At 37.7% G+C, this 23,003-nt stretch overlaps 1 protein-coding gene across 1 annotated transcript in view; it reads left to right on the top strand.

Moving 5' to 3' along the window:
- Window positions 1-23,003, top strand: part of AKAP6 (A-kinase anchoring protein 6) — a 295,731-nt gene that overhangs the window by 143,134 nt on the left and 129,594 nt on the right. Inside the window, exon 6 of the mRNA XM_008063076.2 lies at window positions 9,193-9,341. Coding sequence (XP_008061267.1) covers window positions 9,193-9,341 — 149 coding nt within the window. The remainder of the gene's footprint in view (window positions 1-9,192; window positions 9,342-23,003) is intronic.

Below are 23,003 nucleotides of genomic sequence, written 5' to 3'. Positions count from 1 at the left end.
CATAAGAGACATTCAAGATATATTTGTTGAATGAATAAATGAAGGTGCTTAATTAACTTTACTCCAAAGAAATACTTTGCTTCTTTAGACTTCCTGCTCTGACTCTGTAAAGGAAGCTTTAGCAACTACTCAGTCATGCATACAGGACTGAAAGAACACCATGAGATTCTCATTCATTGTAATGCCAAATGTATTTAACCAGAATGTTGCTAATCATGGATATGTGACTAAATGCCCACAGAGAATTCATTTCTGGACAAAGAAAACACACTTTGAATTCAATCCCAAAGGTGAGTTCTTTCAGGAAAATTTGAGTCACCAACAATGACAATGAAAGCAAAAATGAAACAGCCAGGATCTTAGGGAAAAAAATCACTGTAAAGGTGACCACTCAAAATTCTAGAATGAGTCTGGAGAACACTGCCAAACAAAAGAGTAGATATTTCCAAGTGCAGATTCTAATCAACCCTGTAATTCCTTGGTAGAGCCATGGGAGTCTTGAGACCTGAAGGTCTTTTCAGAAGAAGGAAGTACTCTAGGCTAGTTGTGTAAGAGGGATACTACTGAGAGGAAAAAGAGGAGGCAATAGTAAGTGTTTATTATATAAAGAAGTAAAGGAAAAGCCATGTGCTTGGATATAATGCATTGAAGGTAGAAAAGGCCTATAGTAAAAGAAGGAAAATGTCCCAGAAATGATTGTTAGAAAAAGTAAAACTTCCTTCTTTTGAAGGATCCTTGTGATATTCTTGAGCTAGTGTGAACTCTTCCAAATACAAACTGTGACATTGTTGATGTCTCCTCCAAAAGTTCAGATGGCTTTTGAATTAATGAAGTTTTTCTTTTTTTAGAGAATAGTAAGCAGGTTCTATATTTCAATAGTTTTCTGTCAAAGAAAAAATAGTCTTCCTAAGGGAGAATGAAGCCAACAATTAAAAAAAAGTCAAGCTGAAGCTACAGCCTTCAAACTATTTTTTATTTCTTTATACCTTTCAAACCACTTTAAGTAACCAAACTCAGTAAAATGTATTCAATTTATATCGAGGATCTATCACATGCCATGTGCTTTGTGCTAGGGAAACAACAGTAAATACACAGATTGCCTCAAGCTTCCAATCCATTGGGGGGAAGATGGACAGTATAAAATAAGTAACATGTTTGCCTACATACAATAAATATGTAGAAAAGAAGATAGGCATTGCTAGAATTGGGGGTGAGTTATATATATAACTACATATGTAACTATATATATGTTATATGTATAACTATATGACTATAACTATATATATAGTTTTAAGAAGCAGATCAGGGAAGACCAGGATGACAAGATGACATTTCAGCAAAGCCCTGAGTGAGGTGAGGGACTGAGCAGTCATGCAAACACAAGTAAATGCCCCGAGAGCAGGATAACCACCAGCTCTGTTGGAGAAGGCTGGATATAGGTTGGGGACTGGTGACTGACCACATGAGGGATGTGGACAAATGCCTGATTGGAGTGTGTTAGAGAGAGAAGAGGAGAGAAATTGGAAATAGCAAGTATGGATAGCATAAGTAAAAGTGATTTTGCTATAATGGAGAACATAGAAATAAAAAAAATAGCTGGAGGATACATCTCTCTTTTTCTTTTTTACTGTGGGAAAAACACAACAGCATTTTGTAGCTAATGTGATCGAATGGGAATAATACAGTGAAAATGAGAGAAACCTGATCAAGGAAAGAAAGGCAATTTTCAGGGGTGATCATCTTTGTGTAGATAAGAGAGGGTATGGTGCACAAGTATAAGGGATTAGCTTTGCAAAGAACTGGTGCCACATGTTCTTACTCATAAGTAGACCCTGAGCAATTATCATAATACTACAAGAAAGAGATTGGCAGTAGTGGGAAACTGCCAGGGGAGGGAGGGGGAACACTTCATCAAAAGGGTACCTGATCTCAAAGCAGGTGAAGTGGGGACCAAAGTGAGGCCCAAACTTTACCTGGACAATGACCATTTGTATACCCAAGCCTGAATTGTACCCTACATCTTTAAAATAAAAATAAAAAATAAACATGGATAGCTTCCCTAGATACTGAAGGAATAGCAGAGGACACGGACCCAGAGGCAGGTAGGCGGTAGATGTGGGGACCTGTGAAGCCCAGTATGAGTGAACAGAGAGATCTACAGTGGTATGAGTTGAGTGAAATTAATTTTAATATTCTCAGCATGCTTAATTCAACAAAGGATGTTGGGGTATGCATGGTAATCAAATTATTATTTCTTAAATGAATCAAATTAGCAAAAAGCAAACTAAAAATTGATTTTTAGGACAAGGATAAAGCATATATCTATATGTGATTATAAAAGTGATTATGTATTTAATCCTTTAAGATTGTTAGATTGACTAAAGTTTCCCCCACAAGATATATCATGCACTATTTTGTTATTACTTAGACACACAAGATTAGAGGGAAGAATATGGTTGTGAAATGATTCAGGCATTGAATTTGGATCACCACATACCAAGCCAGATTTCAATAAAATATTTTAGAACACTGTTTTTTGTGTCCTGAATAAATTATTAATTTGCAGTCTAAATTTGAAAAGGAGTATCTCTAGTGATTTAGGCACTAGATGCATATAAAACAAAGGGGGGAAATGTGCTATGATTGATAAGTAGCAAAGCAATTGTATTAAATCTCAGATGAGAAGACAGCACTATTTATTGATTTATTTTAAAGATGTGGGCTACAATTCAGGATTAGGTATACAAGTGGTCATCATATAGGTAAATTTGGGTCTCCCTCTGGTTCCCACTTCACCTGGTTTGAGATCAGGTCCCCTTTCCTTCCTGCCCCCAGCAGTTTCTGGCAACTACCAATCCCTCTCTTATAGCATTACAGTAAATGTTCAGGATCCAAGAAGGAAGCATTTCTAATGTTGTTAAACTTCCATAACAAAATGCCATAGACTGGGTAATTAAACAACAGAAATTATTTCTCACAGTACTGGAGGCTGCAAGTCCAAATCAAGGTGTCTGCAGGTTTGGTTTCTGGTGAAACCTTTCTTCTTGGCTTGAAGGTGGCTGCCTTCTTGCTGCCTCTTCAGATGGCCTTTCCTGTGTGTGTGCATACTTCTGGTGTCTCTTCACTCTTTTCATAAGGGTGGGGTCCTACTGAATTAGGGCCCCACCCTTGTGACCTCATTTGACATCTATTACCTCTTTAAAGATCCTATCTCCAAATATGGACACATAGGAGAATAGGGCTTCAATACAGAAATTTGGGCGTGAGGGGACACAATTCAGTCTATAACATCCTGTTAAAGGTTTACTGGAGGTACTAGTTCCTGGAATCTCTTAGGCATTCCAACTGTTTGGTATGTTGAGCATCTGGCCTGATGGGAACCGATTCTCTTCCCAATGCTTTGTTCTCCAACTACACCAGGCAACAGAAGCTATCAAAGCATATTTGGACTAATCCATCAGACAACTATCTTGTCATGATAGAAAAAGGGAGATGGAGAAAGATTAAGGTCATGACAAAAACAATGACAGCTTCTACTGGCCCTTCACTGTGTCCAAGACAAGTGTCCAAATTTTCTAACCTGACATCCTACACAGTCTATACCCTTCCATTTTAGCCTCTTCATCCAAATGACCCAAAGCTCCAGCCACCATTCTCTGAACATGCTACGTCTTTTCATGATTCTGGGTCCCTGAATGGATAAGTTACTTTGTCTATAAAGATATCCTTCTGCTTCTTTATCTGACAAATAAGACCCGTTTTCTTGGTCCTGTTTCCATTGCCACTTCTGTCAAGCCTTTACTGCTCACCCTCCACTTTCAAGCAGTAAGTTGCTTTGTTTCCCATCCTCCTGCACAATAATTTCACTTGTACACTTGTAGTTAACCTGTTGGCATGACTTTCTCTACCGTAGTGCACACACTCGGCAGAAGCAACTGTTTTATTCTTCCTTGTACCCACAGTTCCTAGTGCAGATTCTGAGACATGAGAAAGTCTCAGTAAACATATGGGTAATAAGTGGATGAATGAATGAGTGAACATATAATTATTTACTGAGTCCCTATTATGTTCCAGATACTGCTAAGGTGCTGGAAATGCAAAATGGAAAAGAAGTCAGACACAGTCTTTTATGGATCATAGACTCTGGTGATAGAGACAGAAAAAATGCAAACCAGCAAATTCAATAATTTAAAATTGTGATGTGTGCTATGAAGGAAATTAACCAGGTTCTAAAGGTAGAGTGGATCTACTTTTGATAGGGTAGTCAGGGAAGGCCTTTCTGAGAAGTAACATCAGCTGAAAGCTGAAGGATGAGAAGACATTAGCTAGAGAATGTTTCAGGAAAAGGGGACAATATATATATTCAAAGAGAGACCGGAAAGAGCTGTTGAAAGAACTGGAATGTTCGAAGTATTGAAAGAAGGTAAGCAGACAGGGATGGTGATAAAGACGGAGACTAGTAGGAAGTGAGGTCTGAAGTCAGTAGGAGCCAAATTTCGTAGGCCACGAGAGGAAGTTTGTTTTTTGGGTCTGAATGCAGTGTGAAACCAGCTCACGTTTTATAAAAACTACTCTGGCTGCTATAAGGGAAGAGATTGGAAGAGCAGGAATGAGTGAAGGGTACATGTTAGAAGAAAATTGTTGTACTGCAGGTGAGAGATGCTTGGATTAGGCAGGCAGCAGTGCAGAAACAGATGGGAGACACGTATTAGAAGAGGAATCAGGAATTTAGGGAGTAACTTCCTGTGGGAAATGAAGAAGAGAGTCAAGAATGACTCTCAGGTTTCTGACCTGAGCAATAGATGGCATCATATATTTAAAAAGAAGCCCTAAATGCAGAAAGATGTGAGGGATGTGTTGAGATGAGAATGAAGATTTCCGTTTTCCATTTATTTATTTATTTATTTTTGAGTTGGAGTCTCACTCTGTCACTCAGGCTGGAGTGCAGTGGCACACTAACAGCCACTGCAGCCTCGACCTGCCGGATTCTGGTGATCCTTCCGCCTCGGCCTTCCAAGTAGCTGGAACCACAGGCGTGCACTACCAAGCTTGGTTAATTTTTTGATTTATTGTAAAGATGAGGTCTTGCCTAGTTGCCGAGGTTATTCTCGAACCTATGGACTCAGGCAGTCCCCTCACCTTGGCCTCCCAAAGTGCTGGGATTACAGGCCTGAGCCACCGCATCCAGCCAAGAGTTCTGTTTAAACAGCAAAGCCTAAAGTAATCCAAGTAGCGATGCCAGATGGTTGGATATGTAAGAGTGGAGTTCAGAGGAGAGGACTGGATGGTATTGCTACTTAGTTGCCATTTTATTTTATTTTATTATTTTATTTTAAAATTTTTAGTTGGAGTCTCACTCTGTCACCCAGACTGGAGTGCAGTGGCCGCTCCCAGCCACCGCAGCCTCGACCTGCCGGGCTCCGGCGATCCTTCCGCCTCAGCCTTCCAAGTAGCTGGAACTACAGGCGCGCGCTACCACGCCCGGCTAATTTTTGATTTATTGTAGAGATGAGGTCTCGCCAAGTTGCCCAGGCGGGTCTCGAACCCACAGGGTCAGGCAATCCACTCACCTCGGCCTCCCAAAGCGCGGGATTACAGGCTGAGCCACCGAACCCGGCCTTTAGTTGCCATTTTAGCCATGAAAGAGAGAATAGCTAAAAAAAGGTCCAGACTCAAGCATTGAGACGGCAACACACCAGTGATCTCAGCTGTGATTAATATATATATATATATATATATATAAAAATATATATATGCATACATATGTGTGTGCGTGTGTGTGTGTGTGTGTGTGTGTGTGTGTGTGTGTGTGTGTAAATAATATAAAAACTTGGGGAGGGAGAATGATTGATAGTCCATTATATTGTCTGAGCCAACAGCTAATGCAGGTCTAGACTAGAGTAAGTGAAAACTGATCCTTTTTCTCTTCTCATTGTCCACTTTTTCCTATGGTGTTCTCATTTCATCTCCATTGCCTCTAGGCTTATATTTCAATCCTAATATTTCTACCTGCTTGCTGAACATCTCATTCTGAGTGTCTCACCAGTACCTCAAACTAATAGACTCAAATAAATCCAGCTTATTTCTTCAATCCACTTGTATTGTTCTTCTTGGACACCTACTCCTATTGATGGCACTGTGGGTCTTTCAGTGACCTAGAAAGGAAGAAGTGGTTCTGTTACTGAGACTTGTCCTGACTTTTCCCCACCCTCTTTAATTAGTAAGTTGCCAAATTCTTTTGATTATACACCTTTAATATTACTTAATCAGGTGGTTCCCATTTGTAAAATATAGTCACTTTTTAAAATATTCACTGTTATAGATGATAATAAAATTCTTTTAGCCAGAGATTGTGTTACTGTCTTTAAGGAACTATATTTTCTTCAAACCTTTCTCCTAAAAATTTATCTTCAGACTGAGATATAGTATGAGAAAAAGTTAAGACAGTCTGCAGAGAGATTTAGACTGGCAAACCCATTCAACCTTAGCAGAGGAACTACTTTGGTTCTATTTTTATCATCACGTTTAGGAATGAATCACTGAAAGCAGAGATAGAAATAGAGATGGATAGGAAGGATCTGGGCCATCTAATTCATCTCCTTGTTAGTGCAGGGAAGTTTCCCATGTCAAATGCCTGTGAAATATTGTGCAATAAAAGTCTTAGATTACAACATTTCAATCATTTTGTAAGGTGACTAATTATCTTTTGAGTTGCTCTCAGCTTTGTTCTCTGAATTCCTTTTCACATATTCCTGTCATATGAGGGGTATTTCCCTTTATACACAGAAGTTGCCAAGGATCACAAAGGGATGAATGCCAATTATTTTTCTATAGTGGTGATGAGTCTGCATTAAGTTGACTTTCCTCTTTATGATTTTTTTTTTTGACCAGTAGCACACATTTGTTGTGAATTCATTACCAGGAATGAACTGTGGTACATTAAGATAGTTAAAAACGAACAGGATCTTCTAGATATCAAATATGTCCCTTGACACCCAGTGGCACAAATGCATTATTCTAATGGACTCAGTAGAATACATAGTGGGGTATAATACTCATTATGCCCTATAGGTTGTGGTGGAAGGGAAGTGGTGGCATTTGGGAGAAGAATGCTTTTAAGTTCTTTGACTATTGCTCAATAAGTCTATAATCTCATTTATCACATAAGAATTTGTACATTGTTTCAATAGATGTATTCTGGGGTTTTTTTCCTGATCATTGACTTTTTATATTCAGTTTTATCCTGTTTAAAAAAAATATTCTTACACCAGTAGGTATTATTCCTCCAGGTTCCATGATGTTTGTGAACCTCTTCATTGGTATTCTTTTCTTCTTCTTCTTCTTCTTTTTTTTTTTTGAGTTGTAGTCTCATTCTATCGCCCAGGCTGGGATGAGTGCAGTGGCACACTCACAGCCACCCCAGCGTTGACTTGCTGGGCTCCAGCGATCTTTCTGCCTCAGCCTTCCAAGTAGCCAGAACTACAAGTGTGTGCTACTATGCCCAGCTAATTTTTGATTTATTGTAGAGACGATGTCTCGCTAAGTTGCCTGGGTGGGCTTCAAACCCACAGGCTCAGACAATCCACTCACCTTGACCTCCCAAAGTGCTGGGGTTGCAGGCTGAGCCACTGAGCCTGGCCCACTGGTGCTCTTCTATGTGTGCCATTAACATTTTGCTTATCTTTTCTTCCATATCATTAGTAAAGATGCTAGTAACATCAAACTTTGCATTCCTTTATGCCTTCCCACCAGCCATACCTCCTACCCCCAACTGAATATACTCTATAACATTGTCCTTTGTTTACAGAGTAACATAATTCTTAATCCAGTTATTCAAGTCAATTAGTTTGGGCAAGAAAAGTTCCAATAACCAATGCATAGATAGCAGTTTTTATTTGATTTCTGAAACTTCAATTATATAATGATAGTAATTGTAACATTGTTTCTTTAAGTTCTTCCTCAACAATCCAGAATTTTCATAACTAGATACTTATGAAAAGCAACAACATAGGGATTCTAGAATGGTTTGAAACCTCATTTTTCATAAGCAATGCATTTCCTTTACAGACTCCTAATTTGGACTTTGAATCAGTTGGCACTTTATAGCATTCACTTATTCTTCATAGTCAAGTCTATAAAGCCAGAGACCAGGCTTCATAGTCAAGTCCATAAAGTCAGAGTAGAAGGTGACTTTTCTTCTTACATAGTATGGAATTCTGGTGACTACCCGACAACTTATCCAGAACTATTTTTCTTAGAATATGTAACAAAATTATAAAGTAGCAGTTTTAAAGTTTATCCAAAATGTTAATGGATGTGCTTAGATTTGGTGAAGCTCACTAAAAGAAGAGTCCTTTGGTCCACAATGTACATGAACACAGCACTGCCCCCTCCCCTTTACCATAGGCAAGCATACCCCTGAGAAGACCTCATTCTCCATCTCATCTGGTGTTCTAGGGAACCCAAAAGCCACAGGGATCACAACAGCTGCAATAAATAAAGCATCTATTCAATATGTTTCCATGCCAAATATTATTCAGCATTCTTTTGACCTTGGTTTGATAGAAAACAGCATGGTGAACATATCTCTCATTTACTATGAAAGTGAGCCCGAAGTAGCTATGAAATATTTAACCATTCAAGCCTGCATGTCAGCAAAATTGCCAATTCTCTCTACTTTAAAATTGTTAAGACAATAATACGAGAACCAAAAACGTATAATAAAGGAAGTCTGTTGTCACTATTGAAGAGGTACTAGAATCAATACTAGGCTTTTGTATTCTCCTGAGGGAAGCATTCAGAAAATGCATCCATGCAAATGTATGGGTTGGAGGGGTATCTTTAAAAAATAAGTGCTACATATGTGGCAATATGAGGAAGAATATTATTAAAGAATTTCACAGAATCTCTATGTAAAGTCTTATCATACACTGTTATGATCTCAGGGATATTTTGTAATATTTACAGAGTCTTCTGAGGGTTCATTTATTCAGGTCATATTTTAGGGAGGGACTTATAAGATTCATATCTAAAATATAATTCTGTAATATGCCCAGCTGATACCATAAAATCCAAGTAGAAAAGGAGCAGTATAATGATGTGAACAATTCCCATTCTTTGAGTTGTTACACCTCACTTGAAATGCATTCTTTTTGGATTAAAACAGCAATTCCTCTTTGTTTCACTCTCTAGGCGGAGGTTCAACTATGCTACCTGGAAGCACAAAGGGATGCTGTTGAGCAGATGTCCCTCAAGCTGTACAGCGAGCAGTACACCAGCAGCAGCAAGAGAAAAGAAGAGTTTGCTGATATGTCAAAAGTTCATTCAGTGGGAAGCAATGGGTAGGGAGCTATTCTTTTTGTTGTTTTATTCTTACTAATCTACTTGTTCAGTGATTTTTCCACTGGTAGGTGTTAGGAAGGCATTTCCTCCGTAGCTAACAGACAAGGAGAAGCTCAATAGACTAGGCATTTATGTTCTTTTCCATTCGTGCTAGAAGCAAAGACTGGATTTTATCAGCCTCTGTCATCTAACCCAGAACTTCTAACTTTGTTAGTATTTTTTAAAATAGAGACTTGTGATTTTACCAGTGTTTCTGTGATTCTATTGTGCCTATAGAAAATTATTTTTTCTTGTATTTCTTCCTTTGTAATCTTCATAATTTATTTTAAAGTCTATTTAAGAACTTTTAAACAGCAGGACCTCATTAGAAACATTATTTTCCTGAATAACCTAGAAATTGAATAATAGTTGGCAGACTATGAGCTAGACACTTGGCTTCACATAAAGTCAGTTGGAATAATAGACTAGCACCTCAATTGTCTATGGTATGTAAAAGGACTCAACACCTTCAGTGACCCATCAACAATTTCTCAGCCTGAGACATATGTCTGCATTTACATTCTACCAACTACCCATGCTATTCAGTAGTTAAGTCATGTATTCACATATTTCCAAATGACATTAAAGTTATGAAAACATTGCCTAAATTTGTGTGTGTATATGTATGTATATACGATGGAGGACCCCCCAAATTAAATTTATTTATAAAAAATTATGTATTTATTTTTACATATTTAAACTTCAGCCACCTTCAAAGTACTCTTGGTTTGATGCAGTGAACCAAGTATTGAGATACTTTTTCCACTACTCAAAACAGTTTTTTAACTCATCGGTTTTGATGCTGTTTAGTGTCTCTGCTGTTTTTTGTCTCACCTTTTCCACACTGGCAAAACATTTCCCTTTGAGAACTTTTTTCATCTGGGAAACAAACAAAAAAAAGTCCCTCAGGGAGAGATCAGGTGAATAGGGAGGGTGAGGCAAAGAGGTCATGGTGTTTTGGGGTCAAAAATTGCTGAACACTCAGCGTGGTGTGGGCAGGTGTGCTCGTAAATCACCCATCCTTAAATAGGCAAACATGTTGAAAAGATCTCCAAAAAAAATTCACTGAAGCTAAATGCAGCCTCTCACAACAGTACTAGCTAGTACACTGATGCCTGTGGGTTTCTAGAACATTTACTTACCTAGCGGGGTGATCCTGTACAACAAGGGGCTCACCCTCCAAAAAATAGTTTCAGATTTTTTGGGGTCCCCTTTGTGTGTACACACACACACACACACACACACACACACACACACACACATCATATTTCCCTTTTCTGGCTCAAATCTGATATTTAATCAATGATTATTAAAAAGTAAAAGAGTAGTGATGAAATTTAATTATTTCACAGTATTAATGATGATAATAATTTTACTTATAGGAATGAAAACAGTAACTATTTCACTTTTGTACTTGAATCAGACAACAAGGGAGAGAAACCATTCCCCAAAGTTCCATTATATTGTTAATAGCATTATATAAACCCATGGGAGTGTATCTCTAGCCAAAATCGTCCCCGAAAAGGCTCATATACTTGTTTGCATTTATCTTCTAAAGTCCTTATAGTTGCAACTGGACCTACAATACTCATACAAAGCTTTGGGATACATTAAGTACACAAATTATGAATTCTGTCTTATTATAAAAATCCAGGGTCTAAGGATACAGGAAAAAGATCAGAGTCATATATCTGTTTAGGAAATGAGAAAAGATTTTTCAAATTTTCAAACTATCTACATAATTTGTTGTATATTTTTATACATAAGGTATTTTATAAATATAGTCAATTCATCTTACTTGATTCAGTAGACATTTATTCACCAGAGGAAGCACATAGCAGCAAGTAAGAAAGAAAAGGTTAAATCTTGAAGCATGAACAATAAGCTGTTTTGAGGCCTTAACGTGCTTTAATTTCTCTAAATGCCTAAATAGTCTCTGGTGTACATGCAAGCACAAACTTTAGGTCACATTTTCATGTTATCTAAAAGTCCTGGGGATTGAGCAGCACCACGTGCTTCTGACCCCAGATTCCAGGGACCCAACCTGAGTACGTACTCTGGGCTCCACAAACCATAAATCTGCCCTGGGAATTGCTTAGTTAACAACAAGCATTGTTCTGTGAAGTGGGAGTAGGTGAACTTGCCTGATATCCCTTTGTTTATGCTCCTTGGGGTGCTGAAGGCTGTGCATTGTGCAGAAATTTAAGAGTGTACTGAAGGAAAGCCAGCTATTTAAGACTAAGGACAAAAACCATATACTCCTTTCTATTTTCTGTGTACATACAGAAAAGCATTGTTTGAGAAATGCTTGTGGGTGAGGTTATCTGGGGTGTCCTGCCCCTAAAACTCTCTGTTCCCTTAAATCAAATCCTTAAATCTGAAGCCTTAATAACATAGCTTTGTAAAATTATCTGCTCCAATGATACATAAATTTCATTAATTGTTCCTTTTATTACATAGAATGAGCATTGTTTCCAATAAGTAATTGTGGGAATAGTGTGGACTTTCAGGGGTCTTTATTCCATATACAATATGCTAAAGAGAAAATTAAGTTGGCGATACAATTAATATATTTTTATTTCCTTCTCATGCCTACATGCATGCTAAGAAGATTATATGTCCTAATGTAGTTGAAGAAAATGAATAAGACTACTTCAGGGAAGAGTCAGCAGCTACATAGAATGGTGATTTTAATTTTCCAAGAATTTTCTATAAACAAAATATCTTTTAGACATGAATTTATAACCTCTCTGGCTTGATGCAAAGGTATGTATCCAGGTGATATATCACAGCTTATATACAACTATGAATTGTGCGGTCTTGAATATGTGTAGTGGGAGGACTTCCTTGAATGTACGTGAGACTGTATGAGCTCTAGTAACCGAGTTTGTTCACCTGTGAGAGACACTTGGCACTGACTCTGGCATCTCACAGTGAAACCAAGGCTCCTAGAGGGGCCTACTATGTACCCGTTTCTGGTGATTGTAGCAGAAGTCAATGCTTTATGATTTAAGTGAAACCACTTATCAGTTGCCTTTCTCATACAATAAATATTCGTTGAGGGCCTAGTATATGCATGGCATGGTGCTCTGAGCAGAGATTGTCAGAAATGCTTACTGTGTATTGTTCTGTGAAGTGGGAGTAGGTGAACTTGCTAAACTGTAACCCTCTCTTTTATAGATACCTCTTCTTACTGAGGTTTTTTTCCTAATACATTTCAAAGATGCCGTTTAATTCATTAAGTACCATCATACTTGCTGTCAAAACTTAGTGTAGATTAAAAATCTTGTCCTTTGTTAATATATGAATGAGAGAACTAAATGGCAAAAAGGCTGGGTGACTCTTGTCTGAGATAGAAGATTTAAAGTAGGGAGCTAAGACCTCAGCTCAGGACCTTGGATCAAAAATGCAGTAGACAATCCATAAGTTACTTTTTGCCCTCTCTCTAAGGATTTCCCCTGGACTCTTAAGGAAATTTGTTTAAAACCACAAGGAATTTTGAGCAAAACATTGCAGAGCTTGTTTAAGTCAAAACAAAATTAACTCACTCATTAATCTGAGAAACATTTTAAAGTGCCTTCTATATGTCAGACCCTGTATGTAGTGCAGAGATTAAAAAGATGAAAACGAAGGGGTCCCCACACTTGAGAAACTCACAGTTTGGTAGGAAGAGCCAGATCTCTCTGAACAACATGGAATAAAGGATTTCAAGTGCCAAGTAGAAATCTGTGTGGGAAAGAGGGCAGGGCTCCTTGAAGGCGGAGCTCAATTCTGAATGTCAGGTAGAATTAGAGCAGGTCAGGAAAGACAGCAGAGACAGAAGGCTCTGGAGATGATTTTTCGAAAGAGGGGTAGGTCAGGGGAAGAACTTTCCTACTTAATCTGAAAAGCATTTTTTGAGCACCTACAATGACAACCCACAGTCCTTGCCTTCAATTAATTTATAGTCTAGCAATCAGAGAGTGGCATTAAGCCAGTACTGATCTGTGCAATGAGAGAAAAAGGGAAACAGAGTGCTGTTGGAGCATGGCTCTACAGGATGTCCTCCATAAGGTAGGACTGCATTAGTCATGTTGACTGTACTCCCCCCTGCATCTGTGCAGTGCCTTACATGTATGTGCTAGGTGCTCAGTGAATGAATGAATGCATGGATGAATAACTAAAATTGATTTGGAGCTAAGAGATAGGGAGTAAGGATCTGGAATCACTAAACTGCCTGATGTTCCATAGGACTGGAGAGCAGGTAGAAAGTTGGATAAGGGTTTGGAAGATAGCAAAGTCTAGATCCTGGAGTTAATCTTTGAATCTGCAGTCCTTAACCAGAATAGTGCATCTGGATTGGAAGATTTTTAAGCAGGAAAAAATGTCTGTCTGTCCTATGCTATTGGAAAATTTTGATTCATTAGACAGAATCAGATGATGATGATTATGGGCTACTGCTCACCACCAGGTGAGACTCATCACTCCAGTAGTTTTCTAAGTATCGTATCTGGACCCCAGCAGCATCAGCATCTTCTAGAAATTTGTTAGAAATGTCATTATTGGTCCCACTTCAAACCTACTGAATTGGAAAGTCTAGGGGTAGAGACCAGCAATATTTGTTTAACAAGCCTCCCAGGTGATTCTGACACCAAAGTTTGAGAAATACTGCATTGTTTATTGAGGATGTTTAGGTTGAGAGTTCATGAAGGTCATGGAGACTAGATGGAGACCAAAGCCCAAAAGAATCAGTAAATCTCAGTGACCCATGGGATGAGGAGATTGAGGGAGAATGAGTCACTCTGATGTTCCAGTTATTGGCTCAAGAAGGAAAACAGGAGTATATGAATCCGAATGACTTTGGTAACATTTGACATTTATTGAGCACCTATTAAATGCAGGCTGTGCTAGGCACTGGGGACATGGAGGCAATGGAACACAAAAGATTGCAGGTATATGTAAATCGGAAAACCTTCCAGAAGTGTCATGGAGAATGGCCCAGGGTCAAAAGTGACAACAAGGGTATTTCCCACAGAGAAGACTGTGTGCAAACAGCTGGAGCCACTAAAGGATGTCCAGCAAAGCCACATTGGCAGTTTGCAACAATTTTATGCTAGTAGTGGTAAGAACAGATTAGTTAGGGAAAGACCAGATAGTGCTCAGTTGAAAGGGTATTCCAGTTATCCAAGTAAGACATAAGGCCTGAGCTAAAACAGCTTCAGTGGAAACTGAAAAAGGAAGTTGCATTGACAAGCCTTGGTCACTGAGTAGATGGGATTGTTGAGGTAAAGGGCATTTGAGAATAGACATCCATATTTCAGACTTATGCCCTCTGGCAGGTAAATGTGGCTTTTACTGAGGTGAGGAATGAAGAGGACGAATATTCCACTACTGCCAATCCCTTTATTATAGTATGATGGTAAATGTTCATGGTTTGCTTATGAGTGAGAACATATGGTATGCTGTTCTTTGTTTCTGTGATAGATCACTGAGTATTGTAGACTCTAAATCCATCTGAGTTGCTGGGAAGTTCATATGTTTTTCCTTCTTTATGGCTGCATAATATTCCATCATGTGTATGTACCACATTTTTTTATCCAGTCCAGTTTCAATGGGCAGCACGATTGGTTCCATGCTTTTGTTATAGTGAATACTGCTGCAATAAACATGCATGTACAGGTATCTTTTTTGTAAAATGATTTGAGTTCCTCCGGGTATATTCCCAGTAGGGGAATTGCTGGGTGAGACGTAGTTCTTTCGATGGTCTATGGAACATCTAAGCAGAAAGTCCCAGGAAACAGACCTGGACCTCAGAAATGTTTTGGGCTCCTCAGCCATCAGTGTGGACAGTGCGGTAACCCTAGGGCAGCAGAGGCTAAGAGATCTAGGAGCTTACCTTGTGGTAGACTACGTCCTTCCCATCCCATGAACATAGCATTGTCTTTAAGGAATGCTTGTTTTAAAAAACTACAGATAGGGGATTAATATTGCATGACAAATACCACAAAGGCAAATTAGTAATCTAGACACCAAGTCATCTGAAAGTATCCAGACTGAAGCTTGGGGGATAGAGAATAGATAAATGCAGATTTTAGCAATTTCCCTGTTGGGAATATACCTAGAGGAACTCAAATCATTCTACAAAAAAGATACCTGCACACGTATGTTTGTTGCAGCTCTATTCACAATAGCAAAAACATGGAACCAGCCATGTTGCCCATTGAAACTGGACTGGATTTTAAAAAATGTGGTACATACACACAATGGAATATTATGCAGCAATAAAGAAGGACAAACATATGGACTTTGAAGCAACTTGGATGGATTTAGAGTCGATCATACTTAGTGACCTATCACAGAAACAAAGAACAGAGCTCCATATGGTCTCACTCATAAGTGGACCTTGGACAATTAAAATACTATAAGAAAGTTATTGGCAGTAGTGGGTAACTGTCAGGGGAAGGGTGTGGGATTGGCAGTTGAGGGAAACTATTAGGGGAGGGAGGGGCATACCCCATCAACAAAGGTACCTGCATAATCAACATTTGTATACGTAACCCTGAATTGTACCCCACGTCTTTATTTACAAAAAAAATTAAAAACTACAGAGATGTCTGGTGTGGTGGCTAACGCCTATAATCCCAGCACTTTGAGAGGCTAAGGTGTGAGGATTGCCTGAGTCCACGGGTTCGAGACCAGCCTGGACAACTTGGCAAGACCTCATCTCTACAATAAGTCAAAAAATTAGCCAGACATGGTGACGCATGCCTGTAGTTCCACCTACTTGGAAGGCTGACACAGCAGGATCACCTGAACCCAGCAGGCTGTGCCGTGGCCATGGGCGTGCTACTGCACTCCTGTCTGGGTGACAGAGTGAGACTCCAACTCAAAAACAAACAAACAAACAAAAAACAACCTACAGAGAATCAGAACATTTTGATTTCAGTTAGAATCTTTCCTGTTATAGTACATAAGGCTTACAAAATAAAGACTACATCCTTGAGAATTCTAGGTCATATCTTGATTGACAGGATTTCAGGGCTACAGTTGACTATTATTTTCTGTCTGGAAGCTATACGTAAAAACTCCTTATCCTAAATATTAGAATGCATTAGGTCTGTTCAGATTGCTTTCAATTACACAAATAATGTTTGTCTTTAAGGACAGTTATATATTCACTCTGGTCTAATTTTCTAAATAAGGAGAGAATGTACTAGATTTAAAATTAAGAATGGAACTCAAGTTGGCACTCTGCTACATTTTAGCCATGCAACCTTGATTGAAACATCTACCCTCACCAAGATACAATCTTAGTCTATAAAATGGAAATATCCTCGTATACTTCATGTATTTTTTTACAGCAAGGAAATACATTAATTGGAAATGAAATATATAAAATGCCTGGAATATAATAGATATGTGCAAAATCAGTTAATGAAATATTTATTGTGTAGCTACTATGTCACAGGGAGTGATACAAGATCCTAGAAATAAAGATACTTGACTTAATCTCTATAGCCTTCATCTTCGTGAGACACACACACACACACACACACACACACACTTAGATATATCCTTATAGAACAATGGACAAAATTTAAGATATAGAGTGTTATGGGGATACTGAGGAGGTTTACCTTATTCAGCCTGGCTGAAAGAGGGTAAGGAGACTTAGGGAAGAAGGGAACATCTGTACTGTCTTAACAGGTGCATTGATGTTAGCCATTAGAAGAGGGCTGTGTAAAAGAAGGGTGAGGATTTCAGCCACAAGACAGTGACTGGCTAGGGGGTGTGTATCTGTGTGTGTCGGGGTTTACTATAAATAATTTGATATTGCAACAGAGGGCATGGAGGTAATTCCTGACTCTGCTTCCTGAGATCAGGTGAGATTCCCAAGAGATTCCCAAGATAATTCTCAGGAATTTCCACTTTTGTGGTGAAGTTCAAGAAAATACCAAAGTTTCATCCACCATATGCCAGACTTCCTCTGGCTGTGGATGAAATTGGTCAATGTCTGCATACGGAGATGTAGTCAAGGTTTATGCCTTGTATCTGAATATATAGGTGCAATGCACCCCTCATCACACACAGTTTTAGTGTAAATTTTCTTCCCAAATAGAAATAGCATAAATAGGTCATTCCCAAGTACAACAGGATGAATGAAATGAACTTTAAATTAAGATAGGTTAATAAGCTAAAAGTTTGGCAGGAAAGATGAGTTCATTTTCCTTTAGGAAAAGAAGTGTCTCTGGATTGAGGTGAATACATACACACAGTAATATATATAAAACATCCCCAAATAGAAGCGATAGTGACAAGTAAAAACAAATAGATCATTATTTAAAATATCACTTGGTTAAGATTAAATTTGTTTCTCTAAATGAATTAAGCAATGAGTTACACTGAATGACTTTAACCACCTGAAGAGGGATATAATCACCCTGAATTTCACTGTCATGAAGTGATCTTTGTAGTTTTCTATTGAGCAATAGGCCAAAGTTCAAAAGTATCTCTGTGCTATTGGATGAACATTCATACTCACTCATAGTCTCTCTCTCTCTCTCTCTCTCTCTCTCTCTCTCTCTCTCACACACACACACACACACACACACACACACACACACACACACATACATTGACTATAAATTTCTGCTTAGTGGATATTTCTGGAACAGTACTACATAAAATGTTTTCTTTTTGGTACACACCATCCATAAAATTATGTCCTATCCTCATATGTACCAATGTTGAGAACACTCTCACAGCTAGATTAAATCACTAGCCAACTCAAAGTAAACCTATTTTCATCCTGCATTTCTACTCCCTTCCCCTGACTCTTGGCCTATCTCAGTCTAACAGTATATCAGTGTTCAATTCAGGCCCTCTGTGCTCCTTCACTTGTACTCCGGTGCTGTTAAATAGCAAGAGAACAGCATACAGCATGGAGTCAAAAGAAGAAAAAAGTGGCTGACCACTTCCTGGATAACTGATATTCCGACTACTATGTGATTATTAAAATAGGTCTTTCTGGACTAAAATTAACAAAAAATTTCACCAGGAGAAATGTCTTCATCTGGGACCATGATATTATACCCCCTTAATGTGCAAATACATTGAACTAATTGTAGATCTAGACAGACTTCCACTTCAGTGATCTAATACCTTCCATGCCAGGAGCCAACAAAGGGCAAACCAGAGTGGGGAAGCATACTTTTGGGGGAAGTATAACTGCAAAGTTAACTAATACAGATATATGTATAGCCCTTCTAGCATAAATATGATCAATTATTGTACTGTTTTGAGGAGTTGATGGGGCTCATCATCCCTTGCTAATAGGGATAATGAAAACACACTAATCTACCCCATTCTAGTGCAAAACTTAACTCTTTTCTTTAAATTTTATTCCTTTATTCATCCTCCATCTCCTTTACAAAGGATTTCAGTTACCTTACAAAAACATTGACAATAAAATAGAATGAATATTTGACTGAAATAATTTAGGCAAAAGTAAAATACTTGTAAGAAAATAAACAAATATATATTCTATGTATGTCCTCAAGAAGAATCATGATTTGACTCTATGCTATCCACACCCAAATAATAGAAAATGCATAGTGCATAGTGAGATTAAAAATAGTATATATCAGGTGAAGTACAACTTTTTATGCATTGAGCCCTGAGAGAAATTTCTCCTATAGTTCTTTAAGACAAAGACAGGGTCTGTGATACAAGAGAAACCAAATTCCCAAAGCAATTTTTAAATGTAGGCTGCAGAAGTGATGTCAAATCATAATTCAGTAACAGTAGTTCTATAAGTAGCTAAAATCTCCCAGTCTCAGCATAGTTGTAGGCTGAATGGAGATGACAGATGAAGTCCTCTTGAAATAACTCTTTATATTAATTCTGCTACCAGGCATTTGTTATGGATTGGGCAACAGACAGTTGTTTCCAGGTTGTTTGTTTGTTGCCGATTAAATCTTGGAAAACTAGTGAGGCCTAGTGTAGAGTGGTTCTTTTACAAAAGGGTGAGCTGACTAACCTATACCAGTATGCAGTAGGTCTGGATCCAGTCCCCTCTTCACACACAAATGATAACATAGGAAGGTTTATCTCTCTCTCTCTTTAAAAATCGTTTGTTCCCCATTTGTTCTCCCAATTACTGATTTTAAAAGTCTTCAGAATGTTTTATGGTTCCTTGGATAGAAGTTGGCCCATTATATTTGAAACTTTGGACAAGCGTTTGACTTCCTGATAGCCTAACAGAATCCTCTAAATATACCCAGAGATCTACATTCATGTTTCTAATCTTGAAGGTTAGAATTGTAGGGATTATCTTGATGCTTTCTGCCTTTTATTTCAATAATAGGTGGACAGATGGTCCTTGAGAAAGTGGGGCTAGTTATTAACAAGTTAGTAGACTTGATTTTTATTATTCTTAGACATTTTCTCGGGTGTGAGCATATATAAGAACTGAGAAAACTATAGCTGGAAAGAACTCCATATTCCTTTTTATTTATTAATAGCAAAGGCAGGCTGCTTTTCTCATGAGGAAGTTGCTCATGAATTTTCATTCAAAATAGTAAATTAGTGTCCACACTTTAATATGTTTAGAGTGGAAAGGGATTCTACATGCAACTGTGCATATCAGATTCCATGTCTGGAAAGCTCAATTTTATTCTTCGGTGATATTGTGATTGGGCTAGGTGCCACTGTGATATCTCCCTTCTGTGCTTGCATGCCACATGGAACAGAGGATGATGGGAGGTTCTGATCTATTATTAGTATATTTTTTTCAAGGTTGCTATATTTTTGCAAGATTTTGTTACCACTCCCTTTAGTGTCTTTTTTTGAAAACCAGAGGCAAACGTCCCTAGGCAAATAATGTGAAAAGTGAACACTTGGTGAATATTTGGGGAAAGAATCAATATGCTAAAGAAGCTAGGAACATTGGATCATTTAATAGAACTCCTTATATAGACAAGGTGGTATTTCAGGAACCAGTCTGATGTTTTTAGATGTCTTAGTGTGAAATGAATATTAAGCATACAAAAAAATAGTTTCTTAAATGCCCAAATATACATACATATGCGCACACACACACACACACACACACACACACACACACACACAATTACTCAGCCTTAGGTAGAAAAACTGCGATGATTTTTAGTGTTATCTTTTCTTCAAGTAATAATTGCTCTATTTTTATGATTTCTTAATTTGGTTGTCTGTTTTCATCAAAATTCCTTAGTGGGCCAAGTTGAAACCTCATATATTCACACACACCTCCCATTGATTTCACTTGGGTGAAACTTTATCGTTTAAGCAAAGTTTAAGTTGAAATGTTGAGTTAATGATGCTCACTTTAAATACCAAAGGCTGAATGCATTTATGTATTCAAACACTTAGCTAGTCAAACATAACTCCCATCAGAGTTTAGAGGAAGGATTATTTCTTAAACTATGTCAGCCTCACAAGTAATATATTGCCATCCAATCTGCAGAAAAATGATACTAAATAATCTTGTTAGTATTTTAATTATTTATAAAACCCTGAAATATTTTTTAACCTTAAAAAGGCAGAGTAAAATAGTGGGCAGGATTTGGGGAAATATTTTTGGCAATTACCCATGATAGTTAAAACCAAACTTAGAAATAAACACCAAAGAAAATGTTGCACATCTATTTCTTTATAGCCTTGTCTCTGTTTCTAAGTTTAGATTCTCAGACTATAAAATAAATGCATTCATAATTCTATATTTGTCTAACAAAAACTGACTTTCAGTTTGGAGACTTATTTCTCATAACGTTATTAAATTTTTAAACCTCCTAAAATGTTATACCTACAACAGAATGTCCAGTTCTTTTATTGTGAACCTATTTAAGATCAGGTATATGACAATTTAGAGGAAAGGTATCAAAAATATACCATTTTGATGATGTATTTGACACTCTCATATATATAGAGAGTATATATATGAATTTGTTTCATAACACTGTCATAGTGAATGTAACATTCATAGAGTACTAAAATGGTATGCTTTCAGACCTTTTAACATCGTGGAGATTATAGATTGAGTGAATGAGCTGACATAAACCTATGCATAATTACAAAGAAAATTTTAAGAGAAAAGTCTCTCCAAAAACTAGTTATTGTACTCATATTCCTAAAAGATTTTGAGCTTCTTGTCACAATTTTAATCACCTCTCTCCCTCTTCAAAAAAGAGAGACTTGGGGCCTTAGTCACTACAAATTCAAGAGAAGATCCTAGTTTCTGAATTCGGCTGAGAAAATCAGCATATTCTTCAAGGGGTTCTAGAACTGTTAACTAGTTGTACTCTACCCTTGATAAATTTACTTTTCTATGATCTTTTCTGTTTTCCTGTATAGTAGCTAGCACTTTTCCTGGAGTACATTGTCTTTTATAAAATGACTTGAAAAACACACAGCTGTGCATGTAATATAAACAAAACAAAGTAAACTACTTTCTTACCTAAGAAGTTTCCTGGAATAATGTGCACATTAAATTGCAGTCATTTCAGACTGGGCGTAGTGGCTCAACCTGTAATCCCAGTACTTTGGGAAGCCAAGGTGAAAGGATTGCCTGAGTCCGAGGGTTTGAGACCAACCTGGGCAACTTGGTGAGACCTCGTCAATACAATTTTTAAAAAATCACAAAAATTAGCTGGGAGTGGTGGCCTGCATCTGTAGTTCCAGCTACTTGGAAGGCTGAGGCGGAAGTATCACCTAAGCCCAAGTGGACTGAGGCTGCAGTGGCCATGAGCATGCCATTGCACTCCAGTCTAGGTGACAGAGTGAGACTCCAACTCAAAAAAAACCCCAACAAGACAAACAAAAATTGTAGTCATTTCAGAAGTTTTCAAAAGGACCAACAAAGAAATTCAGTAATTTATTTCTGATTTGCTATAGTTAAATGTTTGATTTCACTAAATTTGTAAAAATCTCTGGTCTTTTCCAACTTGTGAATTAACACGTGGCTAAGAATCTGAAATAAAGCACAAAAACTTTTAAGAAAAAAAAGGTTTTTGTTTTGTTTTTTTTTTTACTGTACCAGCGCTTTGTGAGAATTCGCTGTTTAGGACTTGGGTACTGGTTCTACACCAATGAAACAAAATATTGTACCAAAGCATTTACAAATCAAATATCAAACCTAAATATTCTCAGCTAGTATGAAAACTAGACTGGAGAATGAGTGAGTGTTGTCTTAGACCCTTTTGCTGCTTGCAGGTCCCCAGTATAGACTGAGAAAAAGTCTTAGGTATAATACATATAACTAGAGTAAATGACTTTTGTTTAAGGCCCTTGATGAGGAGAACAATAGAAGGGAACAGCTCAATAGATACAAATGCATGGTGAAAAGCCAGGGAAAAAATGTCCATGGTTTAGAGCATTTTATTGCTATATATTTTTATTGATTTAAAATCTCTTCATTAGTAATTCTCATGTTCATAACCCTCCTTAATTTTGACTATAGAAAAGAGGAGGAGGTGAAAGGAATTGGACGGAAACTAACAATGATTGAGCATTTACTACAAATAATCATTTAAGTAAAAGAATGTGCCATTATCATATAGTAAAAACAAAATCTCACCTGAAGAATGAGTGAAGAAGTCTGTTCGTGA

This window comes from Carlito syrichta, unplaced genomic scaffold (assembly GCF_000164805.1).
Source record: "Carlito syrichta isolate Samal-C Ts95f unplaced genomic scaffold, Tarsius_syrichta-2.0.1 Scaffold306534, whole genome shotgun sequence".
Taxonomy (NCBI): Eukaryota; Metazoa; Chordata; class Mammalia; order Primates; family Tarsiidae; genus Carlito; species Carlito syrichta.
The sequence above is the reverse complement of the archived record's forward strand: the minus strand, read 5'-3'. Positions and strand labels throughout refer to the sequence as shown.